This window comes from Gadus morhua, chromosome 20 (genome assembly GCF_902167405.1).
Source record: "Gadus morhua chromosome 20, gadMor3.0, whole genome shotgun sequence".
Lineage (NCBI taxonomy): Eukaryota > Metazoa > Chordata > Actinopteri > Gadiformes > Gadidae > Gadus > Gadus morhua.
Window position 1 is genome coordinate 1,265,009 of NC_044067.1, and position 20,576 is coordinate 1,285,584.

The following is a 20,576-nucleotide window of genomic DNA, read 5'->3' on the forward strand; positions in this document are numbered from 1 at the left end:
GATGAGCAGATACATTTTAATAACATTGATAACATTGCTACTTTATTCCGGTCACCAATTTATACATTGCATGGTCTTGCTGTGCGTGCAATACAATGTAAAGTTGTGTTGTTTGTTTTCGGGCTGGTTTGCTAAAGAGGCTAATGTAGCTAAACAACGACTAGCCAATTTCGGAACGCTGGCGTCCGGGGATTCAGGAACACACGTGACCAGAGAACACACCCACTCAACAAAAGAAAAAGGCGGTAACTGTTAAAGGTTGGGTAGGTGATTCGCTTTTTTGGCCATTTTTGCAAAATTACTTGAAATCCTTATCTTAACCCGCTTACAGCCACTGAGTTAGAAGTACTGACATGAAAATTAAACAAGTCAATCATCTGTGGAACGGGCACGGCTCAAAAAACTCCAGCCAATCATTTCCATTGCCACCGAGTTGCATTGGACAGTAAGTACGTCAATCAAACGGTCGTACTGCACTCCCCCTCCCCCGCGCCCCGCGCGCGACCCCTTCGTGCAGTACTCGTGACCCAGAGCTCGTGACCCAGAGCAAGCTCCTGTTTGTTGTTATCCTGCGGTAGCTACTGGAACTAGTTAATCCACAATTGGACCTAGCAGTAGAAGACAATTTCCATGGCAGACAAGACGCCACCATCCCCACCACCACCAGCAAAGAGAAGGAAAACTCTTTTTCAGAGAGTAATTGATAATAAAAACGCTGAAAGAGAAAAACTGAAATCAAGAATAATCCTAGGCGCTGCTTTCGAACGTTGGCGGCAACTGAAGGACGAGAAGGGTCTAAAAACCGATGCTTGTGTGGCAGTTGACCTAGTTTCAAAGTTTATACCGTTTATACTCGGTAATACCGGTGTGGAGACGAGTGTATTACTCGGTGTGAAAATGTCCACACCGCGGCAACCCTAGTGAAAACCAGGACTTCCAATATAATTATATGAAACAAACATACATTTTCTAAAAATAGATTTATGTGACCGTTTAATGTTTATAACATCTGGTGCAACCATAGCAGCGAGAACGTATTCTCAGCAGGGGGTGCTGGGAAAAAAATAACTCAGCCTGCACTAGACTCGCAACTCGTTACATTGATAAAAAAGATGTATAGCAGCGCAGCTCAATTACACCAGTGCATGCGCGCACAGTTGAAAATCGATCGTTCACATCCAGCTGCTCACAGAACAAGTTTAGCGCACCACCGCTACCCTCACACTTTTTCACATAACCTTTTTTCAGCACTAGGTCATATGAGCATTAAATAAATGCTGCGTCTCAAAATGCCTTGGACAGCAGCGAGGATGACTCGCTTTGCCACGGGCCGAAACAGTGCGGAGCGACCACAGCCAGAGCGAACACAGCGGGGCAGAGGAGTGTCAGGAATAGTCTTTGGTGTACACATCAGTACGGCCTATTTGCACTACTGTTTAGTGGCTTTGCAGTGTTTTATTCGATGCCTTTTTATTTTCGTATATTATTTCAATGAATACAATTTTTTTATTCATAAAAACCGGATCTGGTCTTCAAATCTTTTTTCCAAATATAGGTCGTCTTACAATGGGGTTTGTGTTTATATTCGGACCAATACGGTACAGCGGGCGCTCACATGACGTTAAGCATTTCCTGGTGTATAATGTGACGCTTCAGAATCTAAAATCCCGTTTCTCCCCGTTGACACGACAACACATAACCGGCGTTTTCAGAAATCTCCACTTTGGCCGGAGTTTTTAGAAATGATCGTTTTCTGTGATAAGACAGGGCCTCTGACAGGGGGTGTTGCAGCACCCCCAGCACCCCTACTTCCCGCGGTACTGGGTGCAACTTACAGCTGAATGTAGTGCCATGTTGTTAAACGAAAACCTACGCTAGCCTGGCTCGCTCTCGCGCATCTCTGTTCGCGCTCGTGCATGATTGCGCGTCCAGGTACTTGGAATGGGTGGAGTCAGAGTCAGCGTTGAAGGAGAGGGGGTAGGACCATTTGAGTTGTGTATTTTCAAAATCTGCTGGCGTTTCGCAAATCACCTACCCAACCTTTAAAGATTTGACCCGGGAGCGCCAAGCAGCGCATTCACCGGGTGTGGAGAAGGTGATTAGTAGTCAATATCTTAAACACTAATCTCATACTAGAGATATTGTCAACCGATAACCTTAACGAATTTTCTATGAATAATGTTGATGTATTAGTAGACTAGTAGACTTTGATAAGTATATTGTGGGTCCCGAGTCACGACGACGACCCCAACCGTTACCGGTTACCCGCCTGCTAGCTCACCTAAACGGTTTGTTTTATTTGGTTATACACAGTTAAAAATGTCATCCATCTTGTTAAGTAGGTTATACACTGTTAGAAATGTCATGCATATTTTCAACTAGGTTGTACACTGTTACAAATGTAATCCATTTTGTTAACTATGTTATACAGTACACTGTTAACAATTTCATCCATCTTGTCAACTAGGTTATACACGCTTGAAATTGTCATCCATCTTGTTAACTAGGTTATGTGACACGGTTAAACATGTCATACATCTTGGTAGCTATGTGATACACAGTTTAAAATTTCTCCCAAGAAAATAAAATTAAGATGAGCACCTTTTTTTGGGGACCTATATTTAGATTAATACCACATGCATTGATAACTTAGGAATCTCAGAAATATAAATCGTTAACAAATATTTACAAAGACATTATTGTGATATCTAAACTGGAAACGTTGAGCTAGTAGGTTCATTTCATTACAGTTTTACTCATCAAACTAGCAGTGTTATATATTTACAAGCTATATGTTCTCGTTATGCATCAAATTATCTTTTATTAGGAGAAGGAATCAGCAGGTGCTAGCAAGACAGGTGGAGGAACAGGGCCACAGGTGAGGACTTACCATGGTTTGGTAGTTTTAACAGTGTAGCGGACTACGTTTAGAGCTCTTATTCTATATATATATATATATATATAATATAACGACAACAAGGTATTTAAATCAAAGTAATTTAATTTAAGTCAGTTAATACCTTTAACTGCACTGCAAACAATTTTTAATGAGTCTCCAAATTATTCTACAAAGAAAAATTATTGTCATGAAGATGCTTTTATTAAAAAATAAGTTGTAGATTATAATGCTGATTGTTTGGAACACAAAGACAGTTGGAGGGAAACGTTATTAAAATGTAGTTTAACTAAGCAACCTACATTATCAGTTTTATTAGTATTAGCAAACGACATTATCAGAGATGGACAATATATTTTCTCTTTTTATTAGGAAAAGTTATGCAGCCAGCAGGTACTAGCAGGACAGATGAAGCAACAGGTCCACAGGTAAGGCTCTACAATGGTTTAGTAGGTAAACAGTGTAGACTACGTTTTAGGCTTTCATACTGGGGTGTTTTTGATGATAGAGTTCACTGAATGGCATTAAACAGAGTAGCTACATTTGTAAAGTTTTTTTAATTACATTTTCTAAGGAGATTGGTAAAGGTCCACATGCTAGGAAGGATGAAGATGACAAATGACAGTAGCAGTGATTGTAAATGCAGTTCAGTATAATTTTGAAGATGTGATTATTGTTTGGGACAAGCAATGTCTGTTTCAGAATAGGCGATCATACTTTTGGCTCTTGACTGTACCCAAACAGTAATCAATATTTTATTTTCCTAATATAAAATAAGATTCTGGGCTAAGCCTTCAATGTCTTAAAATTGGTTTCAAAAGTATCCTAGCAAATTATGTTTGTAAAGTTAAAAGCTGCTACAGCTAAGGTCAGGCTCAGAAAATATTGCAATACTGTATATGAGCTTGAAAAGAGAATACATTTGGTCGTAATCGAGCTGTATACCGTTTTTAATAGTTTGTACCCATGTGTGCAGCATGTGTTTTGGTAGAAAAATAATAATAAAACGCCCCTACCAATATTAAAATCAAACCTATGCCCTTGAAAGCCATCCTATATTTGATGTAAACTGTTTCTTTGTAAACTATTCATATGAAGTTTATTAGGCACTTGTTGACTGAAGCGACTATGTTCACCAGATCATAATTAACACGTAATTACCGGTAAATGATCCATAATTTGACGTACATCAAAATATGACGTTACTGAAGGATGAAGAGAATGCTTTTTTAAAAAGGTACAATGATACAATGAAATATTTAGGCGACTTGTAATGCATTAATATGCACAACGAAATATATAGATTCATTTTTATACTGCAATTCTACTTACCTAACCCTAACCCTTCATTCATAAATAAAGCCTTAAACTGAAAAATAGTCCTTTTACCTATGGGTCATACATAATTGAGGCCATATTGAAGAATATATATTTTATTTGTTTTGCATGGGGAAAACTTGCCGCTTTATACTATAACCCTCACTCAGACGCGGGTATGAAATAAATCTCTGCTCAGATGGAGCTTCACCATCCACACACATTGTGGCCTTATACCACAATGAGTATAACGCGAAAAGCACAACTTTCTCACGGACACCGCAGTCCAACGCTGCCGAGACAGAGCTCCACACGTCCACACAAACCAGTCCACCGCTGCCCAGACAGAGCTCCACACGTCCACACAAACCAGTCCACTGCAGCCCAGACAGAGCTCCACACGTCCACACAAACCAGTCCACACCTGCCCAGACAGAGCTCCACACGCCCACACAAACCAGTCCACCGCTGCCCAGACAGAGCTCCACACGTCCACACAAACCAGTCCACCGCTGCCCAGACAGAGCTCCACACGTCCACACAAACCAGTCCACCGCTGCCCAGACAGAGCTCCACACGTCCACACAAACCAGTCCACCGCTGCCCAGACAGAGCTCCACACGTCCACACAAACCAGTCCAACACTGCCCAGACAGAGCACCACACGTCCACACAAACCAGTCCACTGCTGCCCAGACAGAGCTCCACACGTCCACACAAACCAGTCCACCGCTGCCCAGACAGAGCTCCACACGTCCACACAAACCAGTCCACTGCTGCCCCTTGGTCGTGGCGTCAGACCACCTCGGAACAGGTACTCTGACGTCACCAAAATAACGTCACCTGCGTTCGCAGCAGAGTGGATTCAGTGGACATTCAGTGTTTTGGGGAGAATGGCAAAAACATAGGATTTTACAGATCTATAAATAGGGGGGTTATTTCAGTAACTGATAAAATGGCATTGATTGCGGTTGTTTATGGTTCAATTGCTCTTTAATATATTGATAATTGTTATGAACAGCACACAAACCCCAACAATCGGCGCACAAACCCCAACAATCAGCACACAAACCCCAAAAATAAATAACACGGTACTTTATGAATACAAAAAAAAAAAACTCTTTCCCATCTTAACAATAAAATGTATGTTATGTTTCATACAATTAAATCTACAAACAATTGACATAAACAATATATATATTTTCATTAGGGCTGGGCAACGATTAAAGTTTTAAACGCGATTCATCGCATAGTATTTGTGAGTTAACTCGCGATTAATTACACTTTTAAAATTATATTTTAAATCCACTCCGATTGAGGTGAAATTAGGTTATCAAATGGAATGACACATTATCATTCATACCAAATGTACTTAATAAGCAAAAACTAGACCAAGTGACCTTGAGAGTTTTATTGACTCACTCAGTGTGGGTTGAATATGAAACTTACGGAACACCACAGATTTGGGAATTGTAAACAGGCAGTTAATTAGTACAATTGTAATTGAATGTAAAGTAAGTGGAACTAAAAAACACAATTATTTCTGATATGAATGTTGACATTCTGTGGGCAAAAAATAAATAAATAAGAATAAATAAAGAGAACGTGCATTAATGCGTTTTGTATTTTGTATATATTGCGTGAAAATATATATATATTATTGCATTAACGCATTATTAACGTGTTACCTTGCCCACTCCTAATTTTCATTTCTGCTTTATTTATGGAGACTGGTCTGAGATCAAAATCTTTTTTACATCAGAGCCCTTACAAAACAATATTTAGAATGACATTTTCCAACACGAAGAGTAATCAAAATATAAGCAGTTTACAATATTATAATCATAAAAAAGGTAATAAAGCTGGAATCGAGACGAACTCTTACAGGCTGAGGTCATCCAGGAGCCTAGCCAACTACTCGGTATAGCTAAACGCTGTCTTTGCCAAAATCCAAAAGGTGCCTGTGGGACTCTGAAGGACACTGAAGGTTGTGACCTTGCTTTACATCCATTGACCTACCTGAAAGGCAGTGAGGTGAGATAGGTGGAGAGTTAACCCCAAACAGCTTTGTAACTAACATTAGTCATTGGTATAGCTGTGAAGTAGGACCATTTCTATGGTGTACCTGTTCCAATATCTCCTCAATGCACTCGTAGTTCACTTGGTTCAGTTTAAAAGATCAGCCATTTTATCTTTGAGCTTTGTCAGACTGTTTCAGAGTTGAGAGGAACAGAAATAAAACAATACTTATTGTGTACTTTTTAAAAGGACGCAATTAATAACAATCAATAGATTGATTGATTGAATGAGAGAGACTAACCTTGACTTGTTCTTTTCACACTCGGCAGAAATGGTGGCTTTCTCCTCCTCCAACTGCTTCACCTAATGGGGAATCACATGGTGTTTAAAGTTCTAAGTCAAATTAACAAGTCTTGTTAATTTAATTTGTATAAAACTTCCGGTTGCGGACTGAAAAGGCTTCAAAAGCCTTCTCACAATCATTCTTTTTGCATTTCAGATGCATTGCAGCAAAATTATTGGTTCAAATTGTTAGTACTGACAGTCAGGTACACAGAGAATCTGAGGACTAAGCTGGGCACTGAAAAGCAAAAAAAAAAAAGCTGCAGCCTACTAAATCAAATTAGCATACCTTTAAGAGCAGTTTCTCAATCTCGTTGCTGCTTCTCTCCAATCTACACGTCAAGTCTTCAAAATGCTTTGCATGTTCCTGGTTATGGCGGGAATGGGTCTCCAGTAACGCCTCTTTTTCTCTGCTCAGCTTCTCTGCCTTCTCTCTGGCTGTCTGACAGTCTGCACACTGCTTCTCCAACTCTAGTTGTGCATGGAGCTCCCCGACCTTCTCTTTGAAGGAGTCCCTCTCATTGGACACAGACTGCAGGAGCTCCATGAGCTGGTCTTGCTCTTCCTGGGCCTGGATGATGCTAATCATTCCCTCCTCCATAACCTTAGCTCCATCGTTAGCCGCTGTGCTGCTGTACATCTCCTCCTCATCCTTCACTCGTGGTCCTTGCATCTGGGTGCATTTGTCCCTCATCTCCGTGGCATAATTTCCTGTAGATCTTGCCTCCAAGGCTGCATGGCTGAAGGCCATCCCGTAAACGGGAACCTTTGGGTCACTCTCTGTCCTCACTCCAACCGGGTGGAGGGTGGGCTCCGTCGGTGCTGGAGTACTGCTGCCCTCCAATAGGTTGTCGTCAATGTTTAAGTCCTTGCAAGGGACAGGGGTTGGTGGGGTCGTAGAGCTGCTCGGACTCATATCTGTGACTAACTTTCTCTTGAGACCATCCAGCTTCTGTCTTTTGGATTCGTTTTGTGGAGTCGTAGGCTGCAGCCTTCAAAAAAACCAAAATTACGATTTTCCAAGACAATAAAGGGAAAAACATGTGGGGGTTAAAGGCACTCATACCTTGAGGGGGTTTTTGACAGCGAGAATACTTCTGTTATTACCGGCTGACTGCTGCTAGTGGACAAACTAGATGCTAGAGAAAAATGATATGAAATATATTACAAGGAAAAGAAGGTGAAGAAAACAGGCGGTAAAAATAAAGTATGTACCACCCAGATAATACAAAAACGCATTTTACCTGAAGCGCCCTTTCCTGGTGTCCGTGGTGTGTTCGGGGTGGAGGTCTTGTTGTCATGATCAAAACTTAGTTTTAGTATATCGTAGAAAGACTATATACACGAGATATAATTCAATGTGTAATTCACTACATGAGTTATATATTTATATCTGTAATCTGTAAAAGTCAGGCAGAACTATAAACGACTTCATGCACACCACGCACCATTTTTCTCCACTCCCTCTCCTCCTTCAGTCTTCTGAGGGACTCGGCTTTGAGAAGAAGCTCCCGTTGCCTTTTCTCTTCCTGAAACTAGTGGACACATGATGAAAAAGACTTGATGAATAAAGACCATTTCTCAACAAACTGTTTTCAGTCTACCTATAGTTTTTTGTCTTTTATGTAATAAACATCATTATGGTAAAAATATAATCAATATTTGTATTACCACTTATTGTTCGAACAATAGTACATACAGTATAATATGATTTATATCTGAAGACATTTTCTTCACCTTTTTGAATTCTTTCAACTCTTCTTGTTTCTTTTTTTCCTCCTTCTCCCTGTAAACATAAACAAAACAATTTTTAGAAACGCCAAATACCCCATACAGGTGACATAACCATAACCTCAACAAAGGTTGAGTTTGTGTACCAGGCTAAGTGAAGTAGTAATGCTAAAGATGGAGCTTACTGTATTTTATAGGTCTTAGGGTTTGTTTGCTGCTCTGAATCAGAGTCCTCTGGCTCTTCCATCGTCTCACAGCGCCTGAATGACGGGAGATATGAATGTATAACACTATGAATGTTATAACAATGATTGTGTCCCCTACAGAAAATTATTTGCATCTGGATTTATCATTCAATGTGCTAATAATCCTCCTTTTTAAGGAACAATAAAGATATATTTTAACATAAAATTAAATGAAAAGTGCAACAGTTGACTTGCATTTATTGTGGTTGTTGATGCATATGGACTCATTTCAAGAAAGCCACGTAGATGTCCCATCTATGCTCATCTAGTATTTCAGTAGATGCTTTTATCCAGAGCAATTTACAGTTAATTAGTTTAGATTGGCATTAAGGCATCTTGATTCCCAAAGACCTCTTGGTCAAATCAGCCTACATGCAGTGTGTCAACATCGGGGATCAAACCCAGAACCTTGCAGCTCTCTGACCTGAACTGAGGGTCGGGGTTCATGGAGCAGAACCACTCTTCAGGAAGTTTATCGTTGTTAATTCCATCCGGCATCCTCCGCCACTGCTGACACTTATCACACTGGGCCCAGTTCTGATCCGGGCGTTTTCTGTAGAACATTGGTACACAGAACCACTCAACAACGTCCTCATAAGAGCGTCCAGTGACAGTAGACAGCATAAGGATGCTTAGCTTGACCAAACCACAAGTACCACAGTATGAGGCAGCAGTGAATGAATGCAGTTCAAACAGGTCAAATGAGATACATCTAGCTGCAGCCATTGAAGATCAAACAGGCAACTTGGACCATATGATGACGATAAGCGATCTTATTGGGACTTACTGTTCCTCCTCAATGGGTACGTTGTTGCTGCGGTTGCTGTTCTTTCTCTTAAACCGAATTTCTTTACAGTATTCTTCTAACTTGATTGCAACATTTCTGATGGCGTTCCTGTAAAACAAACAAAGAAAATGTCAGACTTGTGTCTTGATAAGAGGGACAGTTTTAGTGGTTAGGGTGGTTGACCCGAGGTTCTGGCCTCAAACACCAATATCAACAGTCTACATGTAGGCACTCTTGAGCCAGATTCTAACCTCTTCCAGCTCATACAGACCACTGATTTCACAGCTTATTGCTTTGTGGAAAAATGGCTGCTAAATGCCGATGATAAATGTCACAAATGAATTCATGACTGTGACATCATAATTGATGATCATCCCCATTCTACAGGCCTTACCTGTACTTATCGGTGTTGTCAAAGTCCTGTTTGTTGTGAGTCGGTTCCAGAAAATTACATTCAATCACACCAATGACTCCGATGCCTTGCTTGTTGCTAGCCTGTTAGGAGCACATATACCAATGTTTACCAACACAAACACCAAAGAATGAATAATAGGAATAAATATAGTTGCAAGCAACCACGACGTTTGAGTATGGTGGTGGAATAGTGAATACATGAGGGTTCCAAAATTTGATGTCATGCCTTGTGTCAAATAATGGTTGGTTGGGTCCACTACATGGATATGTAGACTACGATGGGCAGATCAGATAATATTTTGAGAAATATATGTATTCCGTTAGTGGAGGTGTGGTGAGCTTGGTCGGTATGGTAATATGGCATTGGTATGCCTTAAAAACGGAAGTTAATGTTTATCGGAAGTTAAATATCAAAACAATCACCGACCATGTTTCTAAAGCATACTTTGCCAAATCCATCGTCAAACGGACGTTTGCGGAATTACATGTGTACAGCTTTAAGGCCCAGGCCACTTTGGAGAGAGGCCGCGGTTTAGAAAGGCAACTTCAAAGAATGCATCCATTCTTTTTCAGATATAGACTTGACATTTTACATGGGTATTCTGTGGAATCTACCCTTTGTAGCTATATTGACAGCCGAGCCTATATTTTTTACACAATGTTAGAGCTGTTTAAACATCTGGGATATTCTTATATTTCTCTTTAAATTGTATATTTCTGCCGTCTTTAGCCTTATTGGTATAAGTTCCACATCATGTAGTCCCACAGTCACCTGGTACATGTCTGCCGAGTTTGAAGCTTTTACCATATCCGACAAGTTGTAGCCATTGCATTAAATCTTAATGATCTGACCACATGGGTCGGACTCTGAAAGTTGTTCATCATGATGATTGGTGCATATATAACAAGTTGCATGCATATTGCACTTTCCTAGTGGAAATGGCAGCCTGTTGAGTATGTTGCACTTCAAAGGCTTGTTTTAGCGCCACCTATTGTTCGTTCAATAGGATATGATGATTTGACATCATATCCTTGGTGTCCTTAAATCATAACTTTTGACCATTTAGTTTTTGAGAATTTTGTCAGGAAAAATAAATAAATAAAACTAATAATAAAGATTACAATAGGGCTACTACGGTTTTGTAGGACCCTTAATTGAAAGGCACATATTAGACTAGTCATGTCGCCACATGTGAATTTTCAGAAGCAAATGCGTCTGGCAAATGCCAACTCCTGCTGACAATATTCCATGAGCATGCTGACATGCTAATGCCACCGTTTGCCATGTTTCAAGTCCCTGGGCCACTTTGAAGCGGACTTGTGATTGCTAGTACAATGGGGCTGATCGTTCTTGTTTGACTGCAAGTTATGGCGCCCCCTGTCGCTAGGGCTGTCACGGTTGAGGAATTTTCACCGCGGTGAAAACAGGGGGCGCAATATCGCGGTATGCGATATTATTGCAAAAAAAATTTAAATGCCGTTTAAGCGAGATAATGCACATTTAAATTCAAAACACACCCGTAACCGGAGTTTTGTCAGCGAACTTTTCGGACACAACGGAGCTGAAGGTTTGTGTGGAACCAGTTGCCATGGAGAATGGTTTGATAGATATGACGAAGAGGGAACGCTCCGTTCACTTGCATGGACAGAGTCTCTGGTTGCTAAGCAACCTCAACGTCTTGGCGGACTATTTCTCTGCTGATACGAATGCTGGAAACACACCAGACACACCATGTGAAGTTATTTAACCCGATTATTGTTATTTATATCAGAGATTATTTAATCAAACCCGATCTAAGCTCTATCACCCAAACACGGCGGTGTTTGGGTTTCCTACCTCGGACTCCAGCGCAGCCACGGCCGACAACTATCTTTATTCTGGGTGGAAATAGTAACATAGTTACGCCATTAAATGCGTTTATGGAAACATTTTTAGCGAGAAACGTGCATTTTACTTTCATAATGTTCGCTCGATGAATGTGAAGAATGTTTGGTTTGATAGTTATGACGAAGAGGGAACGCTCCGTTCACTTGCATGGACAGAGTCTCTGGATGCTAAGCAACCTCAACGTCTTGGCGGACAATTTCTCTCCTGATCAACACTACGAATGCTGGAAACACACCAAACACACCATGTGAAGTTATTTAACCCGATTATTGTTATTTATCAGAGATTATTTAATCAAACCCGATCTAAGCTCTATCACCCAAACACGGCGGCGTTTGGGTTTCCTACCTCGGACTCCAGCTCAGCCACGGCCGACAACTATCTTTATTCTGGGTGGAAATAGTAACATAGTTACGCCATTAAATGCGTTTATGGAAATATTTTTAGCGAGAAATGTGCATTTTACTTTCATAATGTTTGCTCGGTGAATGTGAAGGATGTTTGGTTTGATAGTTATGACGAAGAGGGAACGCTCCGTTCACTTGCATGGACATGGACTCATCTAGCTGCGTTGGCGCGTTGACGCGTTGGAAGCGTTGAACCACCACACAATGATCAAGCGTCAGGTTAGGCGCGTTACTCGCGTTATCCAACGCGAGTTCACCATTACTAAATTAATGAACGTTAATGAATGGTTATCATGGCAACGCACGTTTCATTCTAGAATTCCACGGTCAGTTTCATGAACGCGCAACTCGCACCAGGTCATATGCGGTGATCGCGATGGCCCATTATCTACCGCAGTGTGCTCTAAATATCGCGATATTTCATTTTTGCGATCATTGCGACAGCCCTACCTGTCGCCCTTTTCTTTTTTCCTTTACTAACTGACAAGTGGTTTCTAAACATGTACCAACTTAGGCCCCGTCCACACGAAGCCGATTTCATGGCGAAACCGCAAAGGTCTTGTACAGTTCGGCCTTCCGTCCACACGAAGCCGACGAATCCGCTGACCGAAACCGTAAACTTCTGAAACCGCCCTCTGAGGTGGTTTCAAATCTACCCGGTTTCGTTTTGGATTCGTGTGGACGCCTGAAACCGACTGAAACCGTAAACCATGACGTCATCGCCACACCCCTCGACCCTCTAGCCAATGACTGTTAAGCCCGCGGGGTCTCAGAACTCACAACAACAAAGATGATGGCGGACTACAGGCTTGTGATCGTTCTGCATCAGATCATGTCCCTTGTTGGGTTGCTAAGCCATTATTTATTGCGAATCCGCGACCGAATTATAAATGCAACAGCATCTCGCACTCATGGTCAGACCAGACAAATAACTCTACCTTCTTCGCGTTCGCCATCGTAGAAGAGCTGTTTGTTTGTGTTCTTGGTGGTTCGGGAGGCAGCGTTTATGCGCATGCTCGCCTCTTCTTCTTATTTATTTTTCTTCTGGATTTCTGTAGCAGAAGCAGCGCCCCTTATGGGCCTGGAATGTGTACTACAGCATCGTTTCGTCTAACAATATATACATTTTTCAATATGAATCTCTGTATCGCAATATTATCGGTATCACGGGCCATGCATTGCGTATAGTATCGTGAGGTACCCTGTGATTCCCAACTCTAGAATTCATACCTCAAAAAATAGAAAGACGCATGATAACAATAGTGTGGCTTGCTTGTGTGTGGCAACCACACTAATTATTGCATACAAACACATACTCACGTTTAGCTGACAGCCGACACGATGATAGGCCTTAATGAGTCGGTTCTTGTGGTACATCATGAGGCCATAATGCTCCTTGTTCTTCGTGTTGTACCCAAAGGTGATGGGGATTTTTTGTTTCTTGAACGGGACTTAAGGAACAATCTGGACCAGAAGAACTGATGTAGATTCTCCATAGAATTAAAAACATTTCTTGCATAAAAAAACTACGGTGGACTGCTACACAGTGTAGCGTCAGGGAATCAACTCCAGTTCATAGCATTCCACCGTTACTGGGATAAAGGCAGAGAAGGAATTATTTCTTCTGCTGCAAGAAAAACCATGAACGTTTGTGGACGTAAAGGATACGACATAAAAAGGCTTGTAGTTTTCTCTTGCGATGTGGGCCAGGCTCTTAGAGATGAACTGAGTCCTCACCTTCTGTCCTCGAATGATGATCTGCATACGAGGCTTCATGTAGAGGACGCTGCAGTATTCCTATGGTTTAGTATAGATACAAAAATGAATTCAACCCTTCATAGATACAAGTATGCATATCCCTAACACAACAGCAACCAAACCAAACCACAGACATAAAAACATGTCTTATCTGTAAATGATTAAGTACATAGCATTTTACAATTGCACACATCTAGTTTTCTCTTCCCCTTGTCTGAATAGTTCAAAAATTTGAGCAACATTGAGCACAACTTACATTGTGTTGAACTGTTTTACTATCTTCATTGATTAATATTGCATCATGAAGGTCTGATCCCTTACTCTACGTTCGGTATGTGGGTCTTCCCCCAGAGCTACAGGGTGTTCATGTGTACCATGCGGCCAGCTGAGGTCGCTAATACTTACACGCAACGAGTATTCACTCTCAGGGACTGAATAGTCTTGTCGCCCTGGTCTTTGGTTTGATTCAGTCGTTGATTCAAGGACATCAGAGGGAACGCGGATATCATAGCGGTCTGTGGTGAAATCAAACTCCATATTCCCTGCAGTCGTCCTATAATGAAAATATGAAATTAATAAAGATTGCAGAAAGAAATAGATGAACCAAGGTTAAATATATTTGCAATAGTCTTTAATAATCTAAATATGTATCAATATTCAATAAAAATCCATATTGTTGAAAGCAACGACCGTGGGGTCCTATGGAATGGAGAGCGTGGTGAGCATTGCCTGATGCAAACATCATAGGTGACATCACCGTGTCTCACAATATGTTTGATTGAGGTCAGAGTCAAACAGTGGACCTCCTGCGCAACATTGCTTAGCATTGCCGCTCCACTCTCTCCCACATGCAGGTATCCACAAGCAGGGGCAGAAGAGAGCATACGGGAGGAGTCTTCCATACTTTGCACAAAAGTTGAGCATAAGTACAAAATGTCATTGACATGCCATAAGAGCAGGTTTAACGGAAGTGAACTGGAGTGTGGTGTTGACGGCTGGTTTAAGCAGCTTCACCAGGCCCGAGTCGGACTGATTATACTATGGGGCTGGGTGAGGCTGCACATCGCTTTGTGTACTTTACAATCAATGCGACCGGGTTAAACCAGCCATCAAACAAAAATGGCTGCATGTTTCCCTGCTCTGAATCATTAAGACTATAAACTGGTTAGAATAATAAACTATACTACCAACAATATACCTGTTCTCACCATCTACAACAACCCGTGTCCGGGAGGGGGCCCGTAAAGGCCACCTAGGTGGCGTGTGGCGACAGACATTGAATCCTATATCATCAAAAATTCAACAATGCCTCTAAGACAAATGGTGGCTAAGTGTATTCAAGACATCTCTGACAAAATGTTTGGTAGCAGTTTGATTTGAACCAGGGCCCTCCTGCACATCTACCAGTGCTCACCCGTTTGTGGACGTTTGGCAGAGTTGTGGTCACTGCATTAATTCAAAATGGTCTGACCACATGGGTTGCTGCGAGAACCCACTATAATTAATTGATATTAATTAATAGTAGTTATAAATTCAGCCTATCTTACCTAATATAATTTGCATGTATATGAGATATTTTCATACAAAATCAATGAGAAGTTTGTGTGGATAAAGAGGCCATATTATATAATTGTAATGTATGCAGGCTGTATACTTTGCTCCGCTCTCATTATAGGACTCAAGAACTTTTTTTTGGCCTCAAACATTCTTAAACATCATTTTGTAGCCGTCCCGACCATAGGCTGTTTAACGTCCTGACAGGGCCGTGTTCTGTGGGCGTAGAGCCTGGTAACCATGGGGATGAACCCAGACCTGCGGAGGTTCCAGATGATGATCCGGGTCCCGGTGCTGGAGCAGGATGACTCGATAGCTCGGAGCTCAGTGAGCAGCTCTTCCTCAGTGTTGAAGGGTGAGTGGTCCAGGATGTCCCTCAGACTCGCCAGGTGCTCCTCCATCACACTGAGTAGTCACTCGGGTCAAGGAAGTTCTTACAAGGCTTTACTGATAGATAGTTCTATCTATCCATCTGTCCATCTATCTATATAAATAAAGTCAGTGCAGGGTAAGGTTTAGCTACTTCACTAGCTCTATCTATATTGGTGCACAACGTTATTATATATGCAGAAAAAAATAAAATAATTTTGTGATATTATGCCACCAGGTTTCAGTATGTTTAGCCATTACAAGCAGTTAAAAAAAATCGGCCTTTCCTGTCCTTTAGTGGGAGTGACCACCTAGATGTATGATGGATAAGCAACATTTTCTACAGTCTACTGGGTAGGCAGGTAGACTGATCTTTCCAGCTTATGTCTAGGTGGAAACTCACACTTGTGATTGCATAATATCACCCCTTTAAACCCCCCAAAAAACATCTAAAAAAAAAAAAAAAAGAATATCCCCTTAAAAAGGCCCTAGCCAAAGAACCAAATGTGGCTTTATTAACATATCCACCGTCATTTACCTCATGATAACTGATCAAAAAGACACTACAGCAATGACAAGGAACACAGTGTCAACCCATTCGACATGCTCAAAAGGATATAGTGTTTTGCTTCCGGTTTCTTAATGCTTATGATGGGCACAGTGATCTGCTTGGCTCCAATCTTCTTCAGGTAAGTCTGTGACAGCATGCCAACACACAGGTCATTCTTTGATATTGATAGAACGATGGCATCCTGGCCCAGACGCATTGAGCCAGACTTGAAACCATTGCCATACATTCCAATGGGATGTTTGCCGTTAACAGCTTTTTTGTCGCTGTATCCAAAGCTATAAGGGAAAATATGTTCATGCATTAATCACTAAACTCATGACACGGTAATGAATAAACTGAAATCCCTGATTTTGTGATTCTAAATAATCATTGTGGTAGTGTGTGGATGATGTCTTTAAAGTGGACCTATTATGCTTTTTAGACTTTTATGACCTATAAACGTTGTTATAATGATTGATAGTCATGTTTAACCATACACAAAAAAGCGATGTAGATTTTCAGGAAACTCTTCCTCTCATCTGGCTTTCAGAATTCTCTGTCAACGCTCGGTTTCATCCTTTTCCGCCCCCTCGCCCCCCTCCTGCCAACCCAACTCCGTTGTGATTGGTTACCTTCCTTGAAGCGCGCGCGCGGGCAGATTTGACCAGGCATATGGGGGCGCGGCAGGAGTGCCCCTACGTAGATGATTTCCCGGAAATGTGAACAAGTGAATCGCAAACGTTGTCCCGAGTGTTTAGCGCTCTGCACAGCCACCCCAGTCAGCAGGGAATACGTCGAAATGTATGTACGTCATTATTTGACACTTTAGTATGGTTAAACATGATATCAATCATTATAACAACGTTTATAGGTCATAAAAGTCGAAAAAGCATAATAGGTCCCCTTTAAGCACCCTAATCAGGGGGAAAGGCTGCAAACCGGCTGTTATATTGAGCAATCAGTGTGCACAGGATAACCAGTCATCTCCACACATACACTATCTGGAGCCCAGAGAAGTCACCTAGATCGAGTGTGGCAGCCATCTAGGTGGCGTGTAGCCTTTGAACACTGGACATTATGGTGCGTTCCAGGCAACCCGTAACTCGTGTTTTCACAACCTTCTACCCATGAAAGCGACCTGGAACGGCAGTCGAACCCGTAACTCACTACCCGTGAACTCGTACCAGATCGCTGTACTCCCAGTTACAGCTTTTGACGTCACACACACAAACAACAATGGCGGATCAGATAACTTTGTTTTCAAGTTAATTGATTGGTCAGTAGGCGGTGCTTTTACCCAACTGCTCCAGGCCAGGTTAGGTTGGCAGCATGAGTCACCATGGTGGTGATACAGTGACGCTAAAACAGAGCCACTTTCCTGTCAAAGCATACCCTGGCTTTGAACGCAACATACCTCGCTAAACCGCTAATCGTGGTTCGTAGTATAGCCCACAGACACGCCGAAGGTTTTGTTGTCTTGACTTGCCTGGAACGCTACCACGTCGTGAGTCGTGACTTTAAGTCGTAACTTACGGGCTGAAAAGTGTCCCTGGAACGCAGCATTAGGCTCCAGACGGTTTATTGTTAAAGTTGTGTTAATGAACATGGCAAGGGTACTCCGCTGCCATGAAGAAGATCTCCTGAGTGTGTGTGGAGCTGGCCGGTTTAAGCTGTGCACACTGATTACAATGTGAAACAGGTGTGCAGCCTCACCCAGCCTCCCCACTCCTACAATCATCAATATTGTAAAAAATTGACTATCACCTGAGCATCATATGCATCATGTCAGAGCTAAGTCCGTTTCCGTTATCCATGAAGGTGAGACACTCCATGTCTTTGATCTGGGTTTTATCAATCCATATCTGTTTGGCATTGACATCAGGGTCGTATGCGTTGTCTTCAGAAGGAATTAAGGAAAATATCACAAAAAACACTTCAAATTAATTTTCACTGCTATATTGTTATTAGGTTAATACATTTTTTATTCTGCATTTGTGAAGGTCTGTTAACTTTTTTTCGCATCTGTTAGATGTCAAGTGAATTTCCGGTTCCCAGGAGACTTAAAGCACACTTCTAAAAACCAAACTCCCAATTAATGTATGCTTCCACATAAACCAATAGTTATAGGAGGACTCACCTATGAGTTCAGCAATAGCACTGAAGGGCCCGGTGTGGCTGGTAGAGTTGGTGTGGAGAAACTTTGGACAAAGCTGAAATAGGAAAGCCAATAAGTGATTACAAAAAAAATGGCATAGTTTGCATCAATTTTGAATTCAATTTGCATGTGTCGACTCATCTTAACGGTAGTTAGCAAGTTAACATTATGTTCCTGTTTCATTAGAAGGAAATTACCTGACGTGAATACAACTTTAATACATTCACTCAGCCTTGAACATGTTTTCTGCTTGAGTCAGATATATTTTCAACAGCAATAGAGCGCAACAGTGTGGTTCCAGAAGTAATCCCATTAATTTTCTCCATAGAGGTTTTGATAAAGCCATAATGTCGTAACCATCCAAAGTATTTACCACACCCTGTTATATTGTGAAACGATGCTATGTGCTCCTGTAGAAGCCAGAAGTCAAAGACGTAATTAATTATTTTGGAAAAACACGTTTTATTCGCGATGTCTTTTGAAACCCCCGCCTACTACTACTACTACTACACTAACCACAATCCTAAAGTGTAACACGTAACGTCTTTGATTGGTGGAGCTCGCTGCTACCATGGAAACGTTTACCCTCACCCGTGAAAGTGAAGTCGTCGATGACTGCTACAACTGAACTCGATCGCTTACCACAGCAACAATGATTTCCCTTCAATTAATGGAAAGTTAGAGTTGTTGTAAGAACTGTAGCTGAAATTAGTTGTACATGTTGAAAAATAAGTTGATATAGAATATATAATAATATATGGTATAGCACTAGTAGTGCTTTTTAGTAATTTTGCTAGTATAAAAGCTAGGAATACATAACGTTGAATGAATACGTTACTGGAATACGAGACTGAATTCACATGTATTCAAAACTAACAACGTTATTACGCGGTGATTGCAGTCAGGAATGAAGGACCATGTCGATGACAATGCTATACACTAAATGAAACACTACACATACACCCACGTACACACACACACGCAGAATATATTACACAACTTGTATTAACAATTGTGGCAGACCCCACTCGCATTTACAACGGGGTCGCAGAATTCGACGGTCCGCTATCATGGATTGTGACCCATCGTGGATTGCGACCTGCTCCTTGTGAACTCTGTGAAGATCGCAGAATGGGGTCGCAGAATTCGACGGACTGCGACCACTTCAGCTGCAAATCCACCCAAGTCACTGCAATCACACACACACATCATACATACGCCTCAATCGGAACACACAGGAATGCGCGAGAGACATACGGACGTACGCTTGCCAATTTTGTAAATGCCATATATACAGTACGTTCGGATTGCATGATAGGAATAGATATATTCGATTATAAATCTAATCGGATGAGAAGTGTCTGTGTAAACGCGGCTAATCGGAATACAATTCTCTGATCGGAATAGAATTCCATGCAGAATAGAAGAGGTGGTGTAGTCCGCTATAATCGAGATGTATACACTTGTTCCGAATGGTTTGGGGTGGGTGCCACTACTTTTTAACTTAGAGAGAAGGCATCAGCAGTTGCAGTGGTTCGCAATTGGTCCGTCTGTACTTTTATGCACACCGAACTGGACCGCTGTCAAGGAAAGTGATTCACGTCTTTCTTAGCACTCCGCAAGTAGTCCGGTAACATATCAACCCCAGCGTGTCCGGTTGCTATGCAACATCAACGTCTTTGGCGTTTTTTTGCACTTTTATCGATGAAAGATTTACGTTATCAACGAAATTCTTAATGATCAATTAGTCGATAGTCGATTAATCATGTCCATCCCTACTCTCACTGTAATGTCAATTCACTTACAATATCCTGTATCTTGAACATGGGTTTGTTTGTAGAATGATTGAAATGTCAATCTCAAATGCAATGCCAATTGCAACCTGACCCACACATACAAAGTCAATTATTCATCATGGCAATATTTGATAAGTATGTGACTGTTTGTAGGGGTTTTCCCTAACTACTGGTCTTGCTTGTTATCAGTGGTGTAGTCTACGTGATACGCAGGTATACGCCGTATACCCACTAGGAACGCACCAGGATTTGCGTATACCCACTTAAAAATGTGCACGGATACGTATCAATCGTCTTGTGACAGATCTTTCACTTCTGTGTTTATTTTTCGCAAATACCGGTTGGGTA

The 20,576-nt window shown here is 41.5% G+C and overlaps 1 protein-coding gene across 7 annotated transcripts in view; it reads right to left on the bottom strand.

The window, feature by feature from the left end:
• Nucleotides 1–5,187: 5,187 nt before the first annotated feature.
• LOC115533112 (MORC family CW-type zinc finger protein 3) overlaps nucleotides 5,188–20,576 on the bottom strand; it is a 267,109-nt gene continuing 251,720 nt past the window's right edge. For 3 of the 7 annotated variants that reach the window (XM_030343378.1, XM_030343377.1, XM_030343375.1), the window contains exons 2-19: nucleotides 18,415–18,487; nucleotides 18,042–18,174; nucleotides 16,347–16,573; nucleotides 15,617–15,767; nucleotides 14,210–14,357; nucleotides 13,715–13,843; nucleotides 13,367–13,486; nucleotides 9,732–9,832; nucleotides 9,338–9,445; nucleotides 8,975–9,103; nucleotides 8,491–8,565; nucleotides 8,312–8,360; nucleotides 8,023–8,109; nucleotides 7,819–7,864; nucleotides 7,641–7,713; nucleotides 6,864–7,566; nucleotides 6,534–6,595; nucleotides 5,188–6,422 (exon numbers count right to left, since the gene is read on the bottom strand). In XM_030343378.1, coding sequence (XP_030199238.1) covers nucleotides 6,380–6,422; nucleotides 6,534–6,595; nucleotides 6,864–7,566; nucleotides 7,641–7,713; nucleotides 7,819–7,864; nucleotides 8,023–8,109; nucleotides 8,312–8,360; nucleotides 8,491–8,565; nucleotides 8,975–9,103; nucleotides 9,338–9,445; nucleotides 9,732–9,832; nucleotides 13,367–13,486; nucleotides 13,715–13,843; nucleotides 14,210–14,357; nucleotides 15,617–15,767; nucleotides 16,347–16,573; nucleotides 18,042–18,174; nucleotides 18,415–18,487 — 2,457 coding nt within the window. In that variant the 3' untranslated portion in view covers nucleotides 5,188–6,379. Of the gene's footprint in view, nucleotides 6,423–6,533; nucleotides 6,596–6,863; nucleotides 7,567–7,640; nucleotides 7,714–7,818; nucleotides 7,865–8,022; nucleotides 8,110–8,311; nucleotides 8,361–8,490; nucleotides 8,566–8,974; nucleotides 9,104–9,337; nucleotides 9,446–9,731; nucleotides 9,833–13,366; nucleotides 13,487–13,714; nucleotides 13,844–14,209; nucleotides 14,358–15,616; nucleotides 15,768–16,346; nucleotides 16,574–18,041; nucleotides 18,175–18,414; nucleotides 18,488–20,576 lie in introns of those variants that run through there. The other 4 variants (XM_030343376.1, XM_030343380.1, XM_030343382.1 and 1 more) reach the window with 4 other exon arrangements.